Below are 27,957 nucleotides of genomic sequence, written 5' to 3'. Positions count from 1 at the left end.
GCTTGCACCTAGGAGGCAGAGGTTGCAGTGAGCCGAGATTGTGCCACTGCACTCCAGCCTGGGCAACAGAGCGAGACTGTCTAAAAAAAGAAAAACAAACAAAACCATCTATAAGATTTTGCCACAGACCAGCTCAAAATAGCCTCCTAGACAGCCTTGGCCCTGTTCCAGACCCTAAGGGACAAAGGCAGGCAGGGTAGCGGTGGCACAATAACGCATTTAGAGGGCAAAGTGATAAACCCCCACTACAGCTGGCTGCTTGCCACCAGATGGGCACTTTCACCTTTGCTATCTAATGTAAACTAATCATAAACCTTGTGGCATCCCATCATATTTACAGGTCCTCAAGGAGAGAGAATTATACAGGTTGTATATACAGGGCAGAAATCTTGCAGGCCATCTTAGAATTCTGTCTATTCCCCAGACAACATAGCAAATCATAGGTAGGGGAGATGTGTTTTGCTTGTAGGCCTTCCCACACCCCATGCAGGCATTGTCCCATGGTTTTGCTGCCTCTGAAGACTGGCAAGATCATGAACAAAAAGTGGGCCCACGCCTGGCTTCTGTAATGTAGTGGCTATCACATTCGCCTCACACACGAAAGGTCGCCGGTTTGAGACCGGGCCAAAACACAAGATTTTCCCCCTAAATTTAGTGAGTTTAATGGAGGTTGGAAACAAACAGAAAACTAGTTAAACCCGGTGCCTACATTTTGGCCAGGTGTGGTGGCTCACGCCTGTAATCCCAACACTTTGGGAGGCCGAGGTGGGCGGATCGCATGAGATCAGGAGTTTGAGATCAGCCTGGACAACATGGTGAAACCCTGTCTCTACTAAAAATACAAAAATTAGCCGGGCATCGTGGCACATGCCTGTAATCTCAGCTACTTGGGAGGCTGAGGCAGGAGAATCACTTGAACCTGGGAGGCAGAGATAGCAGTGAGCTGAGATCACACCACAGGACTCTAGCCTGGGCGACAGAGTGAGACTCCACCTCAAAGATTTAAAAAACAAAAAGTGGACCAATAGTGTTCAAAATCGATTTTGCATCCACTGCCCAATTCTCAGAAATAATATTATATATTATCAGAAATAACCAGAGTTGGCTCTCCAGACAGATAAAGCCCTGTTTGAGGTTGAACACTGATGGCGTTATGTCAGCCAGCATTTAATATGGCTTCCAATGAGTCTTGTATCCAGGTGCTCCTGCCCCTGGGTAGTCTCCTCTCACAATGAGTAGGGCTGACCCGTGTGACCCATGCAATATTATGGAAGAGACAGTGGGTGACTTCCAAGCTAAGTCATAAAAGTCACTGTAGCTTCCACTTGGTGGCTCTCTTGGATCACTTGCTCTGAGAGAAACCAGCTGCCACATCACAAGGATTGTCAATCAGCCCTATGTGGGTCCACACAATGAGGAACTGAGGCCTCCTGCCAATAGCCAGCACCGAGTTGTCAGAAATGTAACTGAGCCATCTTGGAAGTGGATCCTCCAGCCCAGTCAAGCTTTCAGATGACAGCAAGACCTGGCTAACATTGACTGCAACCTCACAAGATGGAGCCAGAATCACCCAGCTAACCCAGCTAGTGCTCCTGAATTCTGACTCACAGAAACAATGTGAGATAATATTTATGTTGTTATAAGCCCCTAAGTTTGGGGGTAATTTTAAATATCAATAAATAATATGGGGGTCTTCTTTTTTTTTTTTTTTTTTTTGAGATGGAGTCTCGCTGTGTCACCCAGGCTGGAGTGCAGTGGCGGGATCTCGGCTCACTGCAAGCTCCGCCTCCCAGCTTCACGCCATTCTCCCGCCTCAGCCTCCTAAGTAGCTGGAACTACAGGCCCCCACCACCACACCCAGCTAATTTTTTTTGTATGTTTAGTAGAGATGGGGTTTCACCGTGTTAGCCAGGATGGTCTCAGTCTCCTGGGGGGGTCTTCTTAAACTAATACTTTACCTAAAAAGATGGCACTGATGATAACACCATATATTGAGCACTTACTGTGTGCTAAGCTCTGACTTGCCTCCCTGTAGGCTGTTGGAGCACAAGGTAACAGCTGGTAAAAGCTGAAACCCAAACCCAGAGGTCCTGACTCAGTCTCACACCATCCAAAGCAGCCCTAACAGGAATTTCTGCAACTGGAAACGTTCTGTGTCTCCACCAGCTGATACAGTAGCCACTAGCCACATGTGGCTATTGAGCACTTAAAACAAGGCTAGTGCAACTAAGAAGCATAATTTTTATTTTTAAAATTATAATTAATTTAAATTTATAATATAGCCACAGTGCCCAGTGGCTACCGTAGTAGCACAGATCTAACAGATGTGAGGGCCTTCTACAAGACACAAGTTAGGAGAACAGAGACCCACTCAACCTCATGGGACTCAGAAAAACAGTGTGACAAAGTCTCAAGAGAGATTTAAGCTGACATGAGATTTGAGACCAGACTCACTGGTTCGGAGGGGGTTTGTGGGGGCACGAACAGCCCCCAGTGTGGGAGACTTGGGTGATATAAACCCCTTGATAGGCAGTGCGGTTGTTAGCACTCTAGAGCCCGACTGCCGGGGTTCAAATCCCACCTCTACAACTGGTAAGTTGGGTAGCTTTGAGCAAGGTATTTAACCTCTTAAATGCAGTTTCTCCATCTGTCAAGTGGGGTTACTAATAGCACCTACTCTGTGAAGCTCTGACAATTAAACGGGCTCTGATATAAAGCCCTAAGAATGGGTTCCTGGCCACATGGTGTGTATGCGAGGGTTTGCTCCAACTACCACCAATTCCTGTTTGCGTCCTTTCCCCAACCCCAGCAAAGTACTGGGCAACATGGTGCCAAAGGAAGATCACCAATGTCCAAGGACCTGAAATTAAGGTTCGACTCTCCAGACACACTAGGGGCAGGTTGCCCTCTTGGTAACAAGGATCTTACCCACCTCACAGGGTTGTTATGGTGGTCAAGAAAGATGGCCCATGCTATTTCCGGAGCCTGCCAGCCAGCCTGGCTGCAGCGGTGGCCTGAGTGAAGCAGGCGGAGACGGTGGTGTGGACAGCCCACATCTAGATGGGTGCCTGCCGCTCAGCAGCTCTCTCTTGTTGCCATGCAGGCCGACAGTGGCCAATGTTTTGATTTCTTTTTCCCAAGAAAAGTGAGAAATCTGGATTTTTATGAGAAACCTCCTGATTTCTATGGATGGCAACTGATGCAAAGATTTTCGTGTTTGCTATTTAAACACAGTGCCACCTACACAAAACCTTGAAGTAGGGGTGATATGCTGCATAGGCCATCAGGGTACATGTTCTGAAGTCTTCCCTCCTCTCTAGGCCCCTTCCTGCCTTCTTACATCTCTTCCCCCACCCCCTGCCCACCCCCTGGCATGTCTGGCACCCCATAGGGGATTTGGTCCAGGGAGTTTCTTCATGCCCCACTGAGATCAAGGGGATACAGAGCCCAAAAAGGATGACTTGTTATGAACTAAAATGACAGAGGCAGGCAGTTTAGAAAGTACCAGGTTTTATTATCTTTTTATCAAAAAAAAAAAATCAGTAACAGACAACAGTGTGAGAGGTGCCTACAGAGGAGGTGCTCACTCCAACACAGCCCGAGGAGAAGGGCACTGGGGACAGAAGAGGACCCAGCCAGCTGGGACCCTGGGTTGCAGTGGTGACAGGAGCTAATGGCCACTGGTGCAACAAGGGAGGGTGGTTCCCCTCACTGCAGCCACCGGGGTCAGGAGGAGACACGACCTGCCCAGGCTAAGCCATCAGGCCTCCCCTCTCAGGAGAGGGAAGGTCCCAGACAACAGGCCCCAGCTGGGGTCTCATCAGCCCTCCCCCATTCCCCCTCCCCCTACCCAGGGAGACAAGGGTCATCCCAGCACAGCTGAGGCTGTGACTCATTAAGCCAGTTTAGTTCTCTAGAACAGTGCTGTCCAACAGATGGACATGCTCTCTGCTGTCAATACAGTAGCCATGAGCCACACACGGTGACGCCTCTAGAAACATGGTTAGTGCAACTGAGGAAGGAATTTTTAATCTTATGTGATTTTAATTGGCTTAACTTTAAACAGCCACATGTGGTTACTGTATTGAATAGCACAGCCCTAGAGCCTGAAGAAAGCAAACCAAAGAACGCCAGCTGGGTCCCAAACAGAAGGCAGAAAGGGTAGAACCGTCCACCTCAACTATTCCAGCCCCATCAGAAGGCACCAGGAACAGGGCAAGAGAAAAAGGCAAAAACCCACCCAGCCACATGAAAATTCACTCACTCAACCACCCAGCAACATCGAACTGGAAACACCACACTATTTCCTGAAAAAAATATATTTATCTATTTTTCTAGAACCAAGGAAGAATAATAATATATTATAAGAACACAGACACAAATATCCCACCATCCCCTTCATTATATTTTGGGATCTGCTAAAAAAAAAAAAAAAAAAAACTATGTTTCAGCAAAGGCTATTTTATAAGAGGAAGCAGCTTCAGAAAGGGCCAAGGCCATGAGGAGCGGGGTTTAAAGTATAAAAAAAAACTGGGGAAGGAATTTAATGAAAGAGAACAAAGAGAGAAGAGGGGAAGGGAGGCCCTATCTAAAGCTATAAATAGTAAAAAAAAAAAAAAAAAAAAAAAAAAATTAATAAAAATCATCTCTCCGGCTCTTCTCTCATTTTCAAGAAACAAACAAAAATAAAAACAAAATCCATTAAATACAAACTTAGCAGGTGCTGTGGAAATGTGCAAGAGAATGAAGACACCTCAGCACCTCCACACTCTTGCCCAGGCAGAGATATACACTCTGCACAAAGGAATGAACAGTTAAAAAAATGAACACTAAAAATAGATTTACAAATATTCTATAAATCCATTTCAGCATAAACTCTCAGCTCTTTTCCCCATCCTCCCCACCCTCCAAATAAAAAGGGTTGATTTCCAAAAGTCACTTGAAAGAGCCTAGAATGGCCCCAAGTATATACCACAGAGACTCCCGTAGTGTGATCACAAGTACCCATTTACAGAAACATCTCAAGGTGCAGGTGGTTCTAGTTCCTTCCCCCATTTCCTGGCAGAGAGACCAGCTGTGAAAGGAAGGGAGGAAGGCCACTGGGGGAGGACCTCTAGCTAACATCCGTTAGCCCCCTGGCTTCAGAGGGGCTCTGGATGAGGCATGGTCAGTATGGGCTTGAGGGCGGACCTAGATTCCTAACTGGAAGTTTAAGAAGTGATCCAATCCCAGGCTTGCCTTCAGAAAGGCCAAGTTGAATCCATTTTTCTGCCAGGGCAACTGAGGCCCAAAGATCGAGAAGAACCTGGCAGAACAGTAGAAGACAATGTCTCTTCTGAACACTTCAAAGGTAATCAGAGCTGGAGATACGGACAAGTCAGTATTAGGTTGACCTCACCCTAACCTAATGTCCACCCTTCAAAATCCCCTGGCTTCCCTCCCCGCTAAAGTCCAAGCCAGTGCCCACAAGCAAGCTTCATGCGTAGAACTCATTGGTGGGGGCTTTCTTGTAGATGGGTTTCTTGCCCAGGTCATAGCTGCCTTCATCCTTCTTCTTCATACGGTACATGAGCAGTAGGATCAGGAAGACGGCAAAGAGGATGCCCACGATGCCACCCACAATCAGAGCTGGAGAGGAGGAGAGAGAAGAGGCGGGGGGTGAGAGCTCCTCATCAGGACCTAAGGATGAACCCCTCTTTCCCCCACTGTCAGTTCTCTTACAACCAGACATCCTCACCATCACCACTGCCTGTGCCAGGGAAGCTGATGCCTTATTTAAGTTGACCTCATGACCCCAGTTATAAGAAGTGGCTCATTGGCATTTTAAGTCACTGAAGACCACAGGGCTAGTGGCAAGGCCACTCCTTTTTTTTTTTTTGAGATGAAGTTTCACTCTGTTGCCCCAGCTGGAGTGCAGTGGCGTGATCTCGGCTCACTGCAACCTCCACCTCCCGGGTTCAAGCAATTCTCCTGCCTCAGCCTCCTGAGTAGCTGGGACTACAGGCACATGCCACCATGCCCGGCTAATTTTTGTATTTTTAGTAGAGACGGGGTTTCACTATGTTGGCCAGGCTGGTCTTGAACTCCTGACCTCGCCCACCTCGGCCTCCCAAAGTGCTGGGATTATAGGCGTCAGCCACCGCACTCGGCCAAGGCCACTACTTTAACCCACATCTGCCTGAATCTAAAGCCCAGGCTCTTTCCAAACACCAAGCGGACTCCCCTGCAACAGTCTAGCACTAACCGAGCCAGGAACAGGAGAAAACGGTAGGCTATGGAAATCCCTGTAGACATATTTATCCTGCAGTTCTTAGCACAGGGCACTCTCTAGCTCTCCCTGTGTGCATATTTACCTATACAGCCTACACTTCATAGACAGGTATGTACATTCAAAGTGCACACATGCAGAACATACTAATTCCGAGCTCTTATGTTACGATTACATACAGAACTCAGTAGCTAAGGCCTGGTTTCCACTCCTACCTCTCCTACTTCCTGGTTGTGTGATTTGGGGCAAGTTTCCTTCATCTCCCTACTGCAAAATGGGAATAGCCATATCTTTCTCATACATTTGTCCTAAGGATTAAATAAATTAATCCACTCAAAGTGCTTAGAACAATGCCTAGTGCATAGCATATTCTCAAGATTCATTAACTGTAAAGGTTTAAGGTTTATAGCTGTGTCCTGAACCCCCTGAATCAGGTGTGCACAACAGGAGGTGCTTAATAAATGACACTTTCAGGCTCCGAGAAGAGAGCCTGCCTAGTGTCGGGCAGAGATGGGCTTCTAACGGTGAGTGGGTCTGGCCTGTCCACTCTGCCAGGTGGCCTGAATGACTCATTCCTGTTTGCTAGGGGCAGGGATGCCTCATAGAATCCCTTCTGTGGCAGATTGAGTCCCCTAATTCGGTCTTACTCTGGCTAAGAAGATTAATTTTCCATCCCTGCACACACTACAAATCTATGTCCACAATGGGGACACAGTGGCACAGAGGAGTCAAGCAAGGTTCTTTCTTAGGTAAAATCCTATGAAAAAGCAACAAAAAAGCACCCCCAGGAGGTGCCAGAGAAAGCACATGGAATATCAGGCATCAACCCCATTCTTGTCTCTATCACCTTTCCCTCTGATGACCCCAGTTCCTCCACGAGGCTCTGGGTCTGTGCTGGGATGCCCCACAGGGTCAAGTTTCAAGCACAGGCTCAGAAGCTGACTGTAGTCCTCGGCCCAAATGCCAGGTCTGCCACTTCCCAGCTTTGTGACTTTGGATAAGTTCTTTAGACTCAGTTTTGTGTTGTAGGGACTCAATGAGGGGTGCAGGAATCATAGAGCATACAGCAAGCATTTAATAAAGCTTCTGGGTGCTGATTAAAGCTTCTGGAATGGGGGATTCCACCACACCAGCTAACAATGTAACTTTTCACATAAGGCTCTTAGGCTTGTATAATTCTCAAATGGAAGATTAAAGAGATAACCTGGCTTCAGTTCTTTTCTTACTATGTGGCCCAAAGTCTGGGCCTCAGTATCCCCATGTATAAGAAGCAGGCGCTTGGATTAATCAGTGGTTTTCACACTTTTCTTTAGAAGCAATAGCACTTTTAGTTAATTAGAGCAAAACCTTATGCAAATCCAAAGTCTTATGCAAATCTTTTTCTGAAAGAAAGGTAAAAAGAACTTTGGCTCAGATACCAGGAAGCCAGGGTCAGGGCTGAGGTGGGCCCAGTCAGCTGGGACTGTGCTCCCAGGAACCCTCTTTACAAGAGGCAGGTGAGACCTTCCATCTGTCCTGGATGAAGCCAGGCTCTGTCTCTATAGCTCAAGCCTCCTTGGAGCTGCTGGCCCTGTTGATTCCCAGGAGACAGGAGTTACCCAGCATGGGCCCAGGGTGCCCACTTGCCAGGCCGGTTCATCCAGACTGGCCCTCGGCCATGACCTTGGGGAGTTCCCTCCATCCCTCTTGTCAACACCTGGGACAAAGCATTCCTCACCATGCACATTCCAGTAAAGAACACTCAACTGAGGCCAAATCAGAATAGCCCTTTACAGTGTGTGAAGTTATTTCATATTTTATTTTTTATGGACTCATTATATCAACCCCAGGAGGTATCACTGTACCCATTTTACAGATAAGGAAACTGAGGCTCATCAAGTTCGAAAGCTTCTCAGCCAAGGTTGCAAGGCTGACAAGTGATAGAGTAGGGGGAAGGGAAGCTAACCCAATTCGAAGGAGCCTCCAGACTTACAAGGGAAATTAACTTTTAATGATTAACTCCCAGATGCCAAACCTATACAGTGAAAGTCCTTTGCAAAATAAATGAGAAGGACTTAAGGCAAGAGAATGACTTACTGCCTATTTTCCAGAAGCCTTTGATAGGCACTTTTTCCTCTCCCTCCACCAGGCTGCACAGTCAGAGCCACCCCATAAGGGAGGTGTAGTCTTTCCATGTTCTAGGGCAACCTGAATGGGCAAAAGGAAGAGGCACCAAGGAGCCTCATGGGCTGGAGGCATCCCTGCCTGCAGATGCTCTCCCCTGCTAAGCCCCATTCCACCTTCAAGGCATCTTATAAGCAGCATGGGGCCTTACCTGCCAGGACCTCCGTTCTCTCAAAGAGGTTGCTGCCCTGCACAGTGCTGGACATGGACACCTTGTTGGACACATCCTCACTCTCTTCAATGGGTGAGATTCTCTTGGGGATAACCTCATTCTCCTCCAGTTTCTTGGGTTCGGCGGGGACTTGGCTCCCAGACCCTGCCCTCTCAGGGATGTGGTTATCTAGAGGCACCTAGATGGGTGGAAAGGAGAAGAGACACTCAGCATATTTTGGAAGAGACCCAGAGCAGGGGACAGGGACATTCAGCCAGGCAGAGAATTTGGTTCTGCCATATTCAGCTGAACCATATGGTCCTGGAGCAGGAATTGGCAACAACCTCTCCACAATTATGCTGCCAAAATCCTTATCCCCAACTTTTCTAGTAGATCTATCCCAAATGAAAAATGAATGCGACCAAGGGAACAGGGAAGCAGGTGCTCTCCTGCACTGCTGGCCACTGGTTATTCTAGAGCAACCACTCTGGAAGCAATTTGGCAAAACCTTAGACTTCGCTGGCCCTTTAAGGTGGCAGTTTTGCCCTGGAAACGCTACTATAAGGAGCTCTTTAGAGACTACGTGTAAAAGATGCTTTGCTGCAGCTCCTCTGCCGACGAAGCAGCCGTTCTTTTATTCCTTTACTTTCTTAATAAACTTGCTTTCAGTTTACTCTATGGACTCACCCTGAATTCTACCTTGTGCAAGATCCAAGAAACCTCTCCCTTGGGGTCTGGATCAGGACCCCTTTCTGGTAACATCTTTCTGGAGAATCACAGAAAGGATGAGACGGGGGAGACCCCCAAACCAAAGGAATTGGACTGCAGCACTGATTGGAGGACTTTGGATATCACCTTTTGTCAGAACTAAGAGTTATGAATGGCCCTCACCATACTGGCCCTTTCTGACTGAGCCCCTCTCTACCATGGATACAAGAGGCCCTAGTAGTTAAGCAGGAATATCATCACCCTATTCAGCATGAAGAAGTTACAGAAGATGGATCTTTGTCCCTCTGCAACCCTTAGGATTAAGGGTTCTCTTACAAAAGGGAGGGGGAAAATGTCAGGTGTTTGAACCAGAGTGCCTACATCTTGAATAGGGGCTGGGTAAAATAAGGCTGAGACCTGCTGGGCCGCATTCCCAGTAAGTTAAGCATCCTACATAACAGAATGAGATAGGAGGTCTGCACAAGATACAGGTCATAAAGACCTTGCTGATAAAGCAGGTTGCAATAAAGAAGCTGGCCAAAAACCACCAAAACCAGGATGGCAATGAAACTGTTGGCCTCACTGCTCATTATATTGCTAATTATACTACATTAGCATGCTAAGAGACACTCCCATCAGTGCCACGGCAATTTACAAATGCCCTGGCAAAGTCAGCAAGTTACTCTATATGGTCTAAAAAGGGGAGGACTCCCTAGTTCTGGGAATTGCCCACCCCTTTGTTGGAAAACTCATGAATAATCTACCCCTTGCTTAGCATATAATCAAGAAATAACCATAAAAATGGGCAACCAGCACCCAATGCCACTGCTCTACCTATGGAGTAGCCATTCTTTTATTCCTTTACTTTCTTAATAAACTTGTTATCGCTTTGCAAAAATAAAAAAGATGTTTGCTGCAGTGTTATAATTTTAAAATGTTAAGAAATTATAAGCCATTTTTCCATCAATAAAGGGAATCAGGTAAACTATTACACAGCCTATAAAAAGGACAAGAGCATTAAATTATGCAGGGAAATACTCATGACCAGTCTAAGTGAAAAACGTATTTCATAGAATTATATATATACTTTTTTTTTTTTTTTGAAAGGGCGTCTCACTCTGTTGCCCAGGCTGGGGTGCAATGGTGCAATCTCTGCCCACTGCAACCTCTGCCTCCTGGGTTCAAGTGATCCTCCTACCTCAGCCTCCTAATCAAGTAGCCAGGACTACAGGCACACGCCACCATGCCTGGCTAATTTTTTGTATTTTTAGTAGAGATAGAGTTTCACCATGTTGGCCAGGCTGGTCTCGAACTCCTGACCTCAGGTGATCTGCCCGCTTTGGCCTCCCAAAGTGCTGGGATTACAGGCATTAGCCACTGCGCCCAGCCTGTATATATACTTTTATACCAGTGCTAGGAAATAGCTATAAATGTAGAGAAAAGGAGTTGCTGTTGACGGTGACTATCCCTGCAGGGAGGATGGCCTACCAGCAACCTACAAAATGAGGCTGGGGCCAGATTTGTTTGTTTGTTTGTTTGTTTTAACACAGTCTGGCTCTGTCAACCAGGCTGGAGTGCACTGGCACAATCTTGGCTCACTGCAACCTCTGCCTCCTGGACTTAAGCCATTCTCCCACCTCGGCCTCTCAAGTAGCTGGGACTACAGGCACATGCCACCACACCTGGCTAATTTTTGTATTTTTTATGTAGAGACAGGTTTCATCAGGTTGCCCAGGCTGGTCTTGAACTCCTGACCTCAAGCCTCCCAAATTGCGGGATTACAGGCCTGAGCCACCATGCCCAGCCCAGGGCCAGATTTTTAAAAAGCCTTCCCGCATAGTGGGGTAAGACCCCTCACTTATTCTGCGTATGTGGGCTGTATTTTCTGCCTCTCCCAATAGGTCTGCTATAGAGGAGCAAAGTGGAAGAGGCAGAAGCATGTAGCTACTTACCAAGGGATGGATAACTTCAGGGCCGATCATGGAGTCTTCCAAGTCATCTGTAAGGTCAGAATAGCTGTGTGAGTGTGAGGTCCATTACCCCAGGAAAATGACCCCTTCAGCCAGGGCTGGTGGGAGCTTCACCTTACAACCAGCCTCCAAATGCTCAATGTCCAGCAAGTGAGCTTCCCCACCCCTACCTCAGTCATATCACCCGTAAAATGGGGCTTCTCAGACCCACCCCTTGGCTCTTTCACAGGAATGTGTGAGCTGGCAGCTGAGCAGAGGCTTCATCAGCTCTAAAGCCTTGCTCTGCAAAGTGTGGATCTAAAAACCAATAGCAACACCTGAGAGCTGGTTAGAAATGTAGAATTTCAAGGCCAGGCATGGTGGCTCATGCCTGTAATCCCAGCATTTTGGGAGGCCAAGGTGGGCAGATTATTTGTGGTCAGGAGTTATTGGGAGGCCAAGGTGGGCAGATCATTTGTGGTCAGGAGTTATTGGGAGGCCAAGGTGGGCAGATCACTTGAGGTCAGGAGTTTGAGACCAGCCTGGCCAACACAGTGAAACTCTGTCTCTGCTAAAAATACAAAAATTATCCAGGCGTGATGGCAGGCACTGTAATCCCAGCTACTTGGGGGGCTGAGGCAGGAGAATCACTTGAACCTGGTTGGCAGAGGTTGCAGTGAGCCAAGATCGTGCCACTGCACTCCAGACTGGACAACAGAACAAGACTCCGTCTCAAAAAAAAAAAAAAAGTAGAAATGTAGAATTTCAGGGCTGACTGAATCAAAATCTACTTTTTTTTTTTCTTTTGAGACAGAGTCTCTCTCTGTTGCCTGGGCTGGAGTGCAGTGGTGCCATCTCAGCTCACTGCAACCTCCGCCTCCTGGGTTGAAGCAATTCTCCTGCCTCAGCCCCCCGAGTAGCTGGGACTACAGGGGTGTGCCATGACACCCAGCTGATTTTTGTATTTTTAGTAGAGACGGGGTTTCACCATATTGGTTGGCCAGGATGGTCTCGATCTCTTGACCTCGTGAGCCACCCGCCTTGGCCTCCCAAAGTGCTTCAATTATAGGTGTAAGCCACCACGCCCGGCCAAAATCTATATTTTAACAAGATCCCCAGGGAATTAACTTTTGAGAAAGAAAACTCTAACTGCAATATTAAAACATTTCCTGGGTGACTATGTGAGATGATGGATATATTAATTAAACTCCACTGTAGTAACTTTTTACTATCTATATCTATCCCATAACATCATGCTGTATGCACATAATAAAATTTATTTTTTTATTTTTATATTTTTTCAAGACGGAGTCTTGCTCTGTCACCAGGCTGGAGTGCAAGAGGCGCGATCTCAGCTCACTGCAACCTTTGCCTCCCGGGCTCAAGCAATTCTCCTGTCTCAGCCTCCCAAGTAGCTGGGATTACAGGCACTCGACACCACACCTGGCTAATTTTTGTATTTTTAGTAGAGACGGGGTTTCACCGTGTTGGCCAAGCTGGTCTCAAACTCCTGACCTCGTGATTTGCCTGCCTTGGCCTCCCAAAGTGCTGGGATTACAGACATGAGCCACCACGCCCGGCCATAAAATTTATTTTTTTTTTTAAACCAAACACACACGTACTGAGTGCTTGGTAGGTGCCAAAAGCTTTAAGTCAGTTCAGTCCCCACAACACTCATGTACTATCTTTATTATTCCCATTTTACAGATTAGAAAACTGAAGCTCAGTTCACACAGGATGGAGGCTTGAACTCAGGACCATGTGACTCCAAAGCTAAAACTTGCAAAGCTAAAACTTGCAATCATTAACACCTCTCTGCACATAGCGGGCACACTTATTAGCTGTCTGGCCTAGAGGCCTTGGGCCCTTCACCCACCCCCCCCACCGCTGAAGCAGGGACTTGTTCTTGGTTTCCCAACTACATCTCTGCCCACTCATGCCCCCTCCCACCCCATCCCCACTTCTAAGCTGCTACTTTTCCTTTTTTTTTTTGAGACAGGGTCTCACTCTGTCACCCAGGCTGGAGTGCAGTAGCATGATCTTGGCTCACTGCAGCCCCAACTTCCTAGGCTCAAGGGATCCTCCCACCTCAGCCTCTCAAGTAACTGGGACTCCTACAGGTGCATGCCACCATGTCCGGCTAATTTTTGTGTTTTTGTAGAGACAAGTTCTCACCATGTGACCCAGGCTGGAACTTTTCGTTTCAGAAAAAGGAAAACACTTTATAGGTCCTCCTTCCCCACTCCCACCCTGTCCTGCCACCCATCCTACCCCCACCCCACCCCCACCATGCCCTGCAGAAAAGAGAAGAGCCTATGAGGACAGGTTCAGGCTGGAGCTCAGAAAACCCGGATGCCTTCAAAGCAGCAAACAGCTTGTCCCCAGGGGCTCTCAGGGATGGAAAAGGTTAATCCGTTACTTTTGTCTCCCTTTTTTTTGAGAAGGAGGAAGGGCACTCTAGGAAAAGCCCCACAAAAATCCAAGTCTCAAGGCATGGTCACCCTCCTGGCTGGTGAGGCCACCACCTCCTCCAGCTTTGTGCCTATGCCTGCCCAACACACCTTCCATACCCAGATCTCCAGAGCCAGACAGCTCAAAGTCATCAGATTCCTGCCCGGGCCCCACTACATCCTCATCGTCTGGTAGGGCTCCGGAGAAGTATCGGCCTTCTAGGAGGTCCCGGGGGTCGATGACCTCAGTCTCTCGGATCTAAGATAAAGAAAGGAGACACATCAGCCAACATCCCCAGTGCTCCGTGACAGCTGATGCCCGAAAGCTAGTGAAGCGGGCATTCAGAAACTAGAAAGAGACTAGGCCAGGGCCTGGAGACCTGAGTCCTGGATCCCACTCTACCTCTAAGTCGCCGCGTGTCCTTAGGCAAGTCTCTTTCCCATTCTGGGCAAATAAAAATAGTACATGAGGCTGGGCACAGTGGCTCACACCTGTAATCCCAACACTTTGGGAGGCTGAGGCAGGCAGATCACCTGAGGTCAGGAGTTCAAGACCAGCCTGGCCAACATGGTGAAACCCCATCTCTACTAAAAATACAAAAATTAGCTGGGCGTGGTGGCTTATGCCTGTAGTCCCAGCTACTCGGGAGGCTGAGACAGGAGAATTGCTTGAACCCGGGAGGCGGAGGTTGCAATAAGCCAGGATCACGCCGTTGCACTCTAGCCTGAGCTACAGAGTGAGACCCCCGTCTCAAAAAAAAAAAAAAAAAAAAGTAAATGAGGTAATAATCAAATTATTAATATGGCTAGGTATCCTTTACCAAGCACTTGCTATGTGCCGGGCCCTGTTTTAATAACTCTGGAGGCATGTTATTCACTTATTTTTACAGCCGAGGGAGTCATTTTCTTTTGGTGACAGAGCTGGCAGATGGAAGAGCAAGGATTGCACACACAGGGCTGCCTGACTTCAGAGCCAGGAGTCTCCATGCACAGGGCCCTGGGATGCTACACTCCAGGGCTCTGTGATGCAGTGGCAGCTGATTCACACAGGACATGGAGTGGGCTGCTGGGTCTGGTCTTGCTCAGTCCAGGACACTTTGCCCAGCTGAGTCAGTCTGGGCCGGGACAGACAGGGCTGCCTCACGCACACCCTAAGACAGCCTCAGGTCAGGGCGCTGCCCAGACCTGATGACTCAGGAGTGCACTCCTGGATTCAGTCTTGCCTTCCAAACATTTCCCACAGATCTATTCTGCTGCCAGCACCATGCAGACACCGAGAGGCACAATCCCTACCCTCACAGACCATCCACTCCAGTACCCATAAGCGTCACTCAGCCACTACCCTGTGGAGGCACAGCTGATCACGACAGAGTCTCGGGTCCACTCCCACCAAACCACTTGCCAAAGGAAAGTGTCAAAGGTCCTGGGCAGCCCTACAGTACATCAGTTACCCTGCTCCCATTCTGTAGCTCCATGGAGTGGGAACAATGCATGCACCCTCAAGAGCACAGGAAACATTTGGATACCCATCACCCTTCCTCCAGCTTCTGGGCTCAGGCTTCTGTTTGCCCAGAGAACAGCAGCTCTGAGCAAAGTTCATTATTCTACTAATTAATTCAAACATTAAAGTGCCTAGTATTTGCCAGGAGAGTTGGGGTTTTTCATTAAGTTCAATACACCATGCCCCTCCCGCTGCAAGACATTCCCATCTTCTCCAGATGCCATAACTGCAGGAGCTGGGGGTCTGCTTAGAATCATGGAATGCCAGGACCCAAGGAGCTCCTGTCCTCCCATTTCACACAACTTGAATCTGAGCCCAGAACAGGGCAGGGACTTGCCCAAGGTCACACAGAGCGTTTGCTACATAACTCAGGATAGAAAGAGGTCAGGTCTCTGTTTCGGACATCCCAGGCTGTCCTTCACTCAGCTGACTGCCATTGACAAAGGAGGGTGTCTGAGAAGGAACATCTGTCCCTAAGATAAGGTTATTGTCATTGCAGGAGAGGCCCAGGAAAGCTGCTTCAGAGCCGCTCCTGTACTCTCCTCACTGGGCTTCTGGGGAGAGGCAGGTGGAACCTGACCCTCATGCCCCCTCTTCCACCCCCACAGAGGGAGGATGCTGGATTCCTGGAAGGGAGCTGGGTCAGGCTGCAAGGAAGGCAGTGGCCAGGAATCACTCTCTCCCCGGGGAGTGGGGAGAATCTCTGCTGAACACTTGGCACCCGTGGGGGTGGAAAGCCAGAGAGGTTAAGTCCTGGTCAGAGATGACTTCATGACTTGGGAATCAGGAGCTGCTGGGCTGCTGGTGCTGGAATTCAAGCCCCCGCACATAACCCGTGTCTGTGACTTTGGTTTGGCAGAGCAGGAGGAAGGCTCCTCATGGCTGCCCAAGTGCCTATACCTAACGGCAGGGTCCCTGTGCTCCTACCTCCATCTACTGCGGCAAATCCCCCGAGCCCAAGTGACAAGCCTTAACCAAGCACACAGCCTGTCTAGGTCCTTTTAATAGTCCCTTTTTGCAGAGATGGAAACAAGGGCTCAGAAAGGTAAAGTCACTTGTCAAAGGCCACAAAAGCAGGAAGTAGCCACACTGGACCAGAACCCAGGCGTCACTCATCTGGACCTTTAACCACAAACACATAAACACATGCATGAACACATATGTACACAGGGTCACCAGCCTGCCCCAGGCTCCAAGGGAGCCCTGTTAAGTGCGGGGGTCAAATCCAGCCGGGAGAAAGAAAGAATGGTACACTTTGGCCACCTGTTCACCAGGTCAAAGTCCTCAACAGGGGCTGTAGCTCCATCAGGAGACTTGTCTCAGGCTGAGAGACCTTTCCCACCCCTCACTGCCCCCAAGAGCCATGGAAGGTTGTTTATGCATCCAGCCTCTCTTTCAGTACGTGAAAGTGCTAAGAGGTATTTCAAAACAACCCATGGGATTAGCATGCCCATTGGCTGTTAGGAATTACCTCCGTTTTACACTAGAGGAATGAAGGCTATGAGCGAAAGTGGGGCGTGAAGATCTTGCAGCCAAGTCAGCAGCAAAACCAAGGCTGAAACCAAGATTTATTCCCAGTTCAGCCCTCTTTGTGGGCACCTGTTCATCCTTAGCCATTCATTTTTATACTCAGTCTCCAAAAAAGAAACTAGTCTAGTCTAAAGTCACCCCGGGGCTCCGTGGCACGGCCAGGATTTGATCCTATTCCAAAGCTCTGAAAAGATGGAGTCTTCAAAGGCTGCATTTAGATGAGTCCAGGATTTCCCTCCTATAGCAAGTCAAGGGGCTGGGAAGAAACTTCTTCCAGCTCCCAGTGGTGATGGGAGGACACAGGGAATTAAATCTCTCCTTGAGCTCTGGAAGCCCCCTCTCTGCCCTGTTTTGGTCCCTTCTCCACCCATGACCTCTGACAAGAGGGAAGGAAACTCCCAAGTGGGTAAGAGCCATTTAGGACTAGGCCAGCAAGACGGGACCAAGCCCTGTGGGATTGTGGGCAATCACTCTTTTTTGTGTAAAGGTTGGGAAGGCACCGACGCTCCTCCTCTCCTCCACCCTCTTTTCAGATAAAGCCCATTCAGTCTGGGGTGACTTTGAAGAACCAGGCCACCCAGCAGCCAGGCCCAGCCCTGACCAGAGATGGACCCCGCCCTGCTCCTGGCTAAGAATGTGGTCTGTTCTCCTCAGCTCACCCCACCTTTGCCCAGGCATGTGTGTTCGTGTGTGTACACGCACAGGCACCCTCTCTGGGCTCTCAAGTCTCCTTGTATCTTTGTCCCTTTCATGAACACACAACAGAAATTACCAACTAAATAAGACAGTGGTGGCTAGGCACAGTGGCTTAATCCCAACATTTTGGGAGGCAAAGGTGGGAGGATCACTTGAGCCCAAGAGTTTGAGATCGCCGGGGCAACATGGTGAAACCCCATCTCTACAAAAATTAGCCAAATGTGGTTGTGTACGCCTGTGGTCCCAGCTACTCGGGAGGCTGAGGTGGGAGGATCACTTGAGCCCAGGAGGTTGAGGCTGCAGTGAGCTACAATCGTGCCACTGCACTCCAGCCTGGGTGACAGGAAGACCCTGTCTCCCAAAAATAAAAAATAGGGCAGTGGGCCTAGGTCCCCCAGACTCTGCTGGCCCTGTGGCTGGTGGGGATCTGGGATTAGGCCTGGGGGTTTAGAGATCCTAGATTCTTCCCCAGACTGTTGGGGAGAAGGAAGGGAGGGCAAGTGCTCTTTTGTTCTATAGAAACTAACACCTGCCAACAGAAGGTATCTGATTTTATAACCTAGCAAACAGACAAGAAGACAAGGGACTTTGCCAAGGTCATCCAAGCAGCTGGCAGCAGAGATGGACTTAGAACCTAGATCTCCTGGCTCCCAGACTGGAATTATCTTCTCTCCCCTTCCAGGGTGTTGGCTGCCCCTAAGGGCCTCAGCAAATCCACAGGCAGCAGCTGTCATTACAGTTACACTCCCCATCTAGTCTTTTGGCTATAGGCATGAAGCTACGAAAAGGTCCTATCCCAACCCTATCCCCAAATCCTATGGCTTCTATCACCCCACAAAACGCATGAGTGACTAAAAGGAGTATCCACTACATGCCAAGCACCATGCTGGGTACTTTATTTATACAAGTCCATTTAATTGGCAAAACAGCCTTGCAAGGTGCTCTACCCATTTTGCAGATGAGAAAACTGAGGTTCAGCTGAGTACTTATCCAACGTCATGCAACCTGAAAGCAATAGAGCTGGGATTCAAATGCAGATCTTTCTCAAGAACACGTCCCAGCCACAACTAGGCTTCTCACTGCCACCCACTCTTCACTTCTCTCCAGCCTAACCCACCAGTCCACAACACACTAGCTGGGCCAGGGCTCCAGGGCACCCCTACCCCTGCCCCTGCCCGGGAGTAAACAAAGGTGAAAGTGATATCGCTTAAACAAAGGAACAGAAACTTGGCTGGGGCACCCAGGAGGAGTTCAGGGTCAGGGCTTGGATAACTGTGAACTAATGAGAGCCTCCCCCCACCTGGCTCCTCCCCAGGGGAGGTAGGGTCGGGGACACACTTGACCCTTCTTTCAGGAGGCAAGACCAGAAGGGTAATAACTGGGCAAGCCAAATTTAGTGGGGAGAGGGGATGGTGAGTACCTGGGGCTCCAACACCTGGACCCACCAGAATGATTTCTGGCAGGAGACCCCCAGCAGCGTACACTAGTAGTAACTGTTCTTCCCCATCCCACCCACTTCTTAAGGGCCAGACATTCCCCGAAATGGCTAAAACCTGGGGCCCACAACTGTGACTCTACCACCCAGAGTGGTTGTGCATCGAGGCAGATTCACAAGTGTGAGTTCTGCCACTTCCTAACTATATGAGCTTGGGAGTTTATTTCATCTCTGAAATCCTGTTTCTTTTTTTGTGACTAGGGCTGGTAGCACCTTGCAGGGTGATAGGGATTAAGTGGAATGCATTTGTGTGTGCAAGGGACCCAGCACGTGGCCTGGTACACAGCAGGTGATCAATGAACAGTGGCTGTGATTAACCCCCACCTGCCTTCCTCCTGGCCAGTGGGATTAGTGTTCAAAGGATCAGAGGCCTGGGAAAACTTGCAGAGGCAGTTCTATTGCTGGAAGGAAGCTAGCCTGGGGACAGGGAGATGGTGCTTTGCAAACTGTAAAGGAATATAACCTACAATGGGTTATCATTTTGCTTCTGAGCCCAGAGACTTTTCAACAACCAATCAGGTCCCTTCAGACTGTGAAAAAAAAAAGATGCAGAGATAGTCAGAGACCTGCCCAAGGTCACACAGCTTTGACCACCTGTCCTAAGCAGACAAAGGTAAAGACCATTTTTATTTTCCCCGAAGGTGCAAATGACAGTGACCATAAACACCTGAAATTCTACTTGGGGACCTGGGTCCCCAAGGACAAAAAAAAATAAAAATCTAGAAGGTAAAAAGAAACTACACACCAATCCATGGTCTGGTGCTCTGGTGCCTGAATGGTTAAACCAGGTCTGGGGGTGCGGGTGGAGTGAGGGTTCAAATGTCACCTTCAAGGTCGGGTTACTCTGAACACAATCAGGAGAGAGCCAGGCCTGGCGCTGCCAGCAACCAGCTTTTCACCAAGCCCCAGGGCAGCCCATTCCCACAGCAAGAACTCCAGGATCCTAGGGTGCCAGCTAGAAATGGGGGGAGGGTTCAGGAGCCTCTGGACATCTCCCTGCCAGGAGCTGACCCAGCACCCTTGTTACTAACTCCCTGGATGATCATGGACAATTCCCTCCTCTGAGCCTCAGTTTCCCAATCTGTAAAAGACAGGTCTCAAAGAGACAAGCCTCCCTCTGTCCCAGCCCGGTACCCAAGCTGGGCATTGCTCCGATTACCGGTGGAGACAGCCAGGAGGCGGCTGGCTCCCTCAGGGCCTCAGAGACAGAGGTGCATTGAAGCTGGAGCTTGTAATCTAGGCAGCAGATCCAAAATCCCTGCTGGATCCAAGGGCTAGGGAGGCTCTCGGGATGTAAACAAACCTCCCGTGTTCTCAGAGCAGAGTAGAGAGCCCACGCTGCAGCCTTATCTTGGCTGATTAGATCAGCCCCGGGTGCTGGCTTCCTGCCTCTTTCCTCACCACCCCCCAAGGAAGCCATCCTCCAGACCAGGTCAGTCTGTCCCACAGATGGCTCTGGCAGGGCTTCTCCAAGGCAAGGAGTACCCCCACTCTGGGTAGCCAGGCCAGCCATGTGCCACATCTGCCCCCACGCCCAGAGGCTGGAGGGACACCGCCAGTCCCCGCAGGCCTGGCCACTGACTGCTGGGCTTCACCAAGTCACTGTTTCCACAGATACCAGCCTCTCCCTGCCTCCCCTTTCCATTACCCCAGGTGTCACCTGACCAGCAGCCTCTTCTACTGTGCCAGAGAAAACTGGAGCAGCCGAGCTCCCGGGCCAGGAGGACGGGGGAGGGGTGAGATGCAGCCTGAAGGGGTGGGGGCCGCTGAATAGGAAGGTCTGGGCTGAAGGTGGGGGTTGGGGGAAGCAGGAGGCAAGAACAAGGCTGGGAAGTGGGGGAGGGAGGAAGGACGGCTGTAGAAAGGTCAAAGCCAGAAAGAACTGCTGAGATCAGAGTGACCTTTTGGGGAGTACTGCCGCCCCCTGAAAAGGATAAAAAGGTCTAAACCCCAATAACTATAACTCTTAGTTTACATTTTCAACATATGCACAGACACCACCTCCCCAAAGCCAAACTCTGGCCGGGTTAAGAACCCTTGTCTAGGTGCTAATAAAGCCAAAACTTTACAAGTTTGCCAAACAGCGATTATGATCTTTGAGTGCCACAGGTGTTTTATAGAGGACACTGGGGTTCACATCAACAAAGTGCTGTATTAACTGTGTGTGTCCCTGGGTGAGCAGCGGAGCTAGGACGGGGGCTGGAGTTTTCTGTACCTTCTTTTTTTTTTTTTTTTTTTTGAGACGGAGTCTTGCTCTGTCGCCCAGGCTGGAGTGCAGTGGCGCAGTCTCGGCTCACTGCAAGCTCCGCCTCCCGGGTTCACGCCATTCTCCTGCCTCAGCCTCTCCGAGTAGCTGGGACTACAGGCGCCCGCCACCACGCCCGGCTAATTTTTTTTTTTGTATTTTTAGTAGAGACGGGGTTTCACCGTGGTCTCGATCTCCTGACCTCGTGATCCGCCCGCCTCGGCCTCCCAAAGTGCTGGGATTACAAGCGTGAGCCACCGCGCCCGGCCTTCTGTACCTTCTTTTTCAGTCACCCAGCCTTCAGCAGACAGGACCAGAGAGGCCCCAGTGAGGTGCACGAATGCGCCCAAAGGTCACCACTGTGTTAGTTAATGACAAACCAGCCCAAGAAGTCAGGCTTGTTCTTCTAAGGTTAAATGAGACCCCAACTGTTGATATATGTGTTCTCTCTCCTCTCTCTCTAGGGCACCATGCAGTGAAAACATACGAGAAACTGGCTTTTCAGAACACTGTACCTTTTCTGTCCACCAACACCCCACCCCTCAAAGTGCTATTTGCAATCACTCAGCCTCCTTAAGAGTAGAAACTCTGCCCTTCCAGCACAGGAGGGTGACCCCAAGTCCTGGACAGTGTCCAGAGTGGTCCGGTACCCTTGGCAAACCCCCTGCCCCCTCTCCCTCCAGGCTGCAAACTGTTCAGCACGAGGCTCCAGCAAATCCCAGCAGGAGAGGTGGGGCTGCCCAGAACTGGTTCTTGTTTAAACATAAACCCATTCGATAATTTGCAAACAGCCCACTTCTAAGATAAACAAATAGGAGATTTGGACTCCAAAAGCCCCACCCTAGACTTATCCCTTCCCACCTCCCAGCTGTGGGGGTAGATAAGGGGGATAAGGGGGATGGAGAAAGCTTTCCAGGAGACCTGGGCTCAGAATCTTGAGAGATAGGACCCCCTGGCATGAAGGTGGCCTGGGCAAGGAAGGGAACTGTCACTAAGTAACACCTCCTCCCTACCAGGTATGGTACTAGATGCCTTTATTTACAGCCCTGTCATCTCCTTTAAGCTTCCCACACCGGTATCATGATCTTAACAGACCAGGAGGCTGGGGCTCAGAGGTGGAGTAGCATGACTGAGTTCATGTAGCCAGTAAGAGATGGACTTCGCACGTCTGGAGTTAGGTCTGCCTGACACCAAGCCAATGTTTCAATGCTCTCTGGCCAGCCCCAGGAAGCAAAGAGGTGTCATCACAAACATCAGAAAATCCTGGGGTCACACCAAACCTGAACGGTACCAGCTTTTGCTCTATCAAAAAATGCAGGCCAGTTGCAGCCTCAGTTTTGCCTTAAAGAGGAAAAAAGTACTACCTGCCCTGCAGAGGTCTAAAGCCCAATTTTGAGGACTGGCTGCACAATGTACGATGTCAAAGTCCACACGCAGCAAGGGGCTGTGACAGTGCGGGACCTAGTACAAACATTTCCTGTATGTCCCCTCAAGGCCCCGGACACCGAAACAATGACTCCCAAAGGACGAGGCAAAACTCTGAGCGCATTCCAACACCCCCACCACAGAGCTGTCCTATTAGCCAAGAGTTTGAAAGGAAATGGGTGACTCAGGCAGGCTACGCTAGCATGCAGTGACTCACAGCGCTCGGTCCAGCCCCTTACCCCAATTTTAAGCGTTCATTTGGAGATCACACTCGCCCCTCCAGTCCAGGAGGTTGAAGGACAGCTAGGAGCCAACTTCTCCCAACAGGGAGCTGGGGCTGGGAGCCCAGCCTGGCTTCCCCAGCTCCTCATTCAGGCAGGCTCAGCACTCCAAGTCCTTGGAAAAGCCCCCTGTTTCTAGGAGCTGGGGATGGCAGGATCTGAATGTCCCCTCACCCACACTTCTCTTCTGAGACTAGGATTTGTTTAGACTCTTTACCAAGGAGGCCAGGAGAGGGCCCCTCCCCTCATCAATGGGCTCTCCGGGCAGGAAGGACCCTTAGAAGGCAATGGTCCAGCCTCCTTATTTTAGAGCTGGGGACACTGAGACCTAGAGACAGGGCATTGTTTGCTCAAGGTCACCCAGCAACGCAGAAGTAGGACCTAAGGTATCTATCTCCAAACCCAGCAAATTTCCTCATCTGGAATATTCCGAGGACACTCAAACCAGACACCTTGCCCTATCAGTCGGATCTGGTTCTGACCTTAGCAAGCCACTGCCTTGTTCCGAGCATCCATTTCCTGTAAAAATAGAGAAAATAGTACCTTGCAGTACTGGGAGATATTCATACAAGCGATAAATAACATTAATGAACCATTTAGAATAACGTTACATGCACGAATTTATTCATTCATACAAGCATTTCCTGAGTACTAACTAGGGGACAGGTATTTCACAAAAACAAATAGAGCAGAGTTCCTGCCCTTGGTGTGTGGGGGGAGAGAGGGAGGGATTCAGAATTTGGTGGAGTATGTTAATTCCCTCAAGTTAATTCCTTCAAGAGAGAGACCTCTTTTGAATAGTAGGTACTTAAGTTATCAAATTCAAAGATGGAAAGGACTCTGGAGGCCACCCTGTTCAAACCTTTCATTTTAAGGTGGGGGATGTCAGCCCAGCAGGGAAAGAGGCCTCCCCCCAACCTCATGGAACCCTCCAAATCATGGCCTAAATATTTTCCTGGGTGTTTGATAACTCCCTGGGCTTGAGAAGTCCTAAGAGCTCTCACTGTTCACTCAAGGGTCCTAGAAGCCCCTAGGCTTCCACCCCCACCCCCATTCGCATGTAATCAAGAAGAGGACACTGTAGAAGACCAGAAATGTCCTTAAGCTAAAGTACACTTGATAGGTGGGGGACACTTCCCCAGAACTGCCTGGGCCTGGGGCCAAGTCAGTAGGCTGTGCCCCTGGGTAGGAACACCTTTGGGTGGAGGGTACTCCCAAAACAAGGCTGCCTTTAATTGGCCTGAGAGGGAGTGGCAGGAAGGCAGATCAGGGAATGCTCCCAGCTGGACAGGAAGAACTGGTTTAGTATAGCAAGCCCAGCCAAACAGAGGAGAGGACAGCTGGGTACTGAGCCTGGGTTCCCTTCCAAAACATGGGGGCAGTAAGGGGAATGATGGAACAGTTGGGGGAACACCACCCACAATGGGAGGGCTACTAGTCTGAGATCCTGGGGTCCTGGATGCTCTCTGCTAACCCAAAGTAGTACCATTTTACCTCTCACATTTGGAAAGTGGGCATAATAGAATCCCTGTGTGATAGGTCTTTTTGTGAGGATAAAATGCACCAGATCTGTCATATAAAAAGTACTTTATCAATCCTAACTGCTATTAGCAAAGTCCGTCTCCCTGGGCCTCACTTTTCTCTACCTGCAAAAAGAAAAGGACACGCTGGATTATCTCTTCAGTCCAAGCCAACTGTGACTAGGTCTGATTTTTCCAACCACAACCTAGAAAAGAGGGAGGGGATAGGCCAAAGGGGAAGCCCTGTGCCCCAGTTACAGGCAGGACATCTGTGACATTAGCCAGGAAGGGGAGAGCTGAGGTCAGGATGAGACTTGACACCTTTCTCAGGAAGCAGCTGCCCAGGGCTGATGTCTCCTGCAGCTGATGGGTCACCCAGGCAGGACTGACACAGTCCCCTTCCCCCAAACCACATCCTTCAGAATGCCCCCAGGACACAGGTGACTGCTCAGCACTCTGAAGCACCTGCAGGCACAGCAGCCCCTGGAAGGAAACTGGCATGTGACTGGGCACATGGTGACCTCAGCAACCTCCTGGGTCCTTTCCTCTTTTTCCCTGTACTGCCCAGGTGGTATCCCTTCGGATGCTTCCCCAGTTGCTTGACCCCGACACATCCTTCAGGGCCTAGTTTAGAGCACGGCGCTAGAGGCAGAAGGCTTGGGTCCCCAGCCACTAACATTTTAGGCAAGGTAGCCTTTGGTTTAGGTTAAGTCATCACCTCACTCTGGCCTTGTTTCCTTCCACCTCAGAATTCCTTTGCCCTCCAGCCTAAAATCTCAACCTATTCTAAACCCGTCTTGAGTTAGCAACGATGGGACACTTGGAGTAGCACAAAGAGTAGAAGTTAAGCTAAAGCAGAAACTTGAAAGCCTGGCTGCCTAAATTTCAATCTGACCCACCCATTTATTGTGTATTAACTGTGTGACCCTGGGCAAGTTACTTAACCTCTCTAGCCTCAGGACCAGTTTAAGAACAGTACACAGTAAGATTGTTGTTGGAATTAAGCTCCTTGATATACCCATTAGAAAGTTATTAGAGCAATGTCTGGCCCCCCCACAAAGGGGCTAAATGTTTGCAATCATCATGGCATGCCTGGAATCGGGCTGGAAGCATTGCCTAGGGTCTCATTCATTCCTCAAGAAGAGCCTGCAGGCAGAATCAACCTTCCCCTAAGTAAATTCAGAGGAATAGGAGCCCCAAGGCTTTCAAAGAAATTAACAGTAATGGTTAAACTGCAAGGACTCACTCGCTCTGAAAACTGGGGCTAAAGGGCACAAAAAGGGCACAAAGCTCAGGCTGTGGGGGTCAGATTGCCTTCAACAGTAATTCCCATGCCCCCCAACTTTCCAGATGAGATTGCCCCCCTCCTCCTAAGCCGGCTGCGGGGATGGATAGCGCTTCTGCTGGCCCAGGGACAGCTATGACGGAGACCAGTGGACAGTGAGAATGAAAGGTTTCTCTGGGCTGATTGAGGCCTTCTCTCCCCCCACCCCCTTCACCTCACTCACGGTGGATGCTTCAATTTTCTTAGCTGCAATTGAGAAAAAATGAACACACTTCTTGCAGAAAGCAGAGGCTCAGCTCCTGGCTAAGTGTTGAGTCTAAACCACTCCTCTCCTCTGTCCTCGAAAAGAGCAGAGTCCCCAACTTTCTAGAAACCCTAACGCAGTAGCAGTCCCCTCTTGCCCCATTCCCTCAGACCCTTGATGCAGTATTGGGAAGAGATTCAGAAGGGCAGGACTTTGCCCTAAGTCACAAGTCAATGACAGAGCTGGGGCCAGAACTGAGGTCAGGGCTCAGCTCTCCCTGGTGTGTGAAGGAGGGCCTCGCACAACCCTAAAACCCTCCCCCTTTCGACTACACGCAGGCCCCCCGACCCCCAGGGCCATCTCGGATCCTAAAGCTGTCCGCTCTGGGCGCCCAGAGAGCGAGGGGATTCAGCGCTCCAAGCCTGCCCCAGGGTCACCAGGGAAGGGAGGAGGATGTGGGAGTTGAAGAGTTGACACCGGCTTAGTCACTAACGAGCCCGTAGCCCGCGGCGGGGCTGAGGCCAGGGGAGGCGGGAAGAGCAACAGGCGAGGGGCGCACGGCTCGTGAAGCCATCCCGGAGCTGGCCCGTGACCCCAGAGCAAAGTTTCCAACAAAGTTTCCCGGGCCTCGGTGTCCGGTTGGGGGTGGCGTACCCCCTGATCCGCCCCCCCATCCCACGCTCCCACGAACAAAGGAGGCACCGGCCTGCGCTCCCCCCGCCCCGCCCCCCGCCCGGGGACCTCCAGGCACCCACCGACTCGGCGACTCCGCCTACGAAGAGCAGCAGCAGCGCGAACAGACGGGCGGGGGCCATGGCACCACGGACTGGAAAGGGCGTGCAGGCTGCAGCGAGTGGCCCCGGGCGGGCGCGCCACCCATCTTATAGGCGGCCTACCGCCCCGCCCCGGCCCGCCCCCGCCCCACCGCCCGCACCCCGCCCGGAATTCCCCAGTGGAAGCGAGGCCTATGGGGCACTGCGCCCGCCCGCGGAGTTGGAAACCCCAAGAGACCCGCCCTGCCCGAGCCCGCGGGCTCCTAGTCAACCCCTAGTCCTACCCTCCAGGAGCTCCAACCCCTTTATTTGTTTGACCCACTGCCCGGCAGGTCCCCAGAGATCACTGCGCCTAACCCCATTTCATAGTTGGGGAAACTAAGGCCCAGGGGAGGGAAGGACTAGCCTAGGGTGTTGAGTTTAGACCAGCCTTCAAACCGGGTGTTCCCCCCTCTGAAGATACAGAACTTCCCAAATGGGATGTGAACAGTGTTAAGACAGGGGACAGCAAACTATTCTGTAAAGGGCTAAATATTTTAGGTTTTGCGGGCCATACGATCCCTGTGGCAACTATTCAAACTCGAGCGTCGCAGCTAAAAAGCAGCCATAAATACTAAAGGAATGAGCTCAGCTAGGTCCTAATAAAACATTATTTATAGACACCGACATTTGAATTTCATATAATTTTCATGTGTCATGAAATATTATTATTCTTTTGAGTTTTTTCCCAACCATTTAAACATGCAAAAATTGGCCGGGCTCTATGGCTCACGCCTGTAATCCCAGCACTTTGGGAGGCCGAGGAATAGGAGGATCCCTTGAGCCCAGGAATTGGAGACCAGCCTGGGCAACATAACGAGACTCCATCTCCACAAAAAGTTTTTTAAGGAATTAACCAGGCATTGTGGTGCACCCCTGTGGCCTCAGCTACTCTGGAGGCTGAGATGGGAGGACTGCTTGAGCCAGAGAGGTGAAAGCCGCAGTGAGCCATGATGGCTCACTGCACTCCAGCCTGGGTGACTGAGTGAGACCCTGTCTCAAAAATAAATAAATAAATAAATAAATAAATAAATAAATAACATTTTAAAATAAAAATGCAGGCCGGATGCAGTGAGTCATGCCTGTAATCCCAGCACTTTGGGAGGCCGAGGCGGCGGATCGCTTGAGCTCAGGAGTTTGAGTCCAGCCTGGCCAACATGCTGAAACCCCGTCTCTGCAAAATACAAAAATTATTCAGGCATGGTTGCCTGCGCCTGTAATCCCAACTGCTCTG

General features: G+C 50.0%; 1 protein-coding gene across 2 annotated transcripts; it reads right to left on the bottom strand.

Annotated features, from left to right (window-relative positions):
- Window positions 1-3,493: 3,493 nt before the first annotated feature.
- On the bottom strand, window positions 3,494-26,766 carry SDC4 (syndecan 4). Of its 2 annotated transcripts, none has more exons than XM_055265010.2 (5): window positions 26,667-26,766; window positions 13,810-13,948; window positions 11,243-11,289; window positions 8,583-8,781; window positions 3,494-5,628 (listed from the first exon to the last, which is right to left on the bottom strand). In XM_055265010.2, exons 1-5 carry the CDS (start codon window positions 26,724-26,726, stop codon window positions 5,477-5,479), a joined length of 597 nt encoding a protein of 198 aa, XP_055120985.1. In that variant the 5' UTR covers window positions 26,727-26,766; the 3' UTR covers window positions 3,494-5,476. The 2 variants fall into 2 exon arrangements, with proteins under 2 accessions (XP_055120985.1, XP_055120984.1); XM_055265009.2 differs by having other exon boundaries at window positions 13,801-13,948; window positions 26,667-26,764.
- Window positions 26,767-27,957: the final 1,191 nt, after the last annotated feature.

This window comes from Symphalangus syndactylus, chromosome 24 (assembly GCF_028878055.3).
Source record: "Symphalangus syndactylus isolate Jambi chromosome 24, NHGRI_mSymSyn1-v2.1_pri, whole genome shotgun sequence".
Classification (NCBI taxonomy): Eukaryota; Metazoa; Chordata; class Mammalia; order Primates; family Hylobatidae; genus Symphalangus; species Symphalangus syndactylus.
This window is presented reverse-complemented; position numbering and strand designations above follow the sequence as displayed.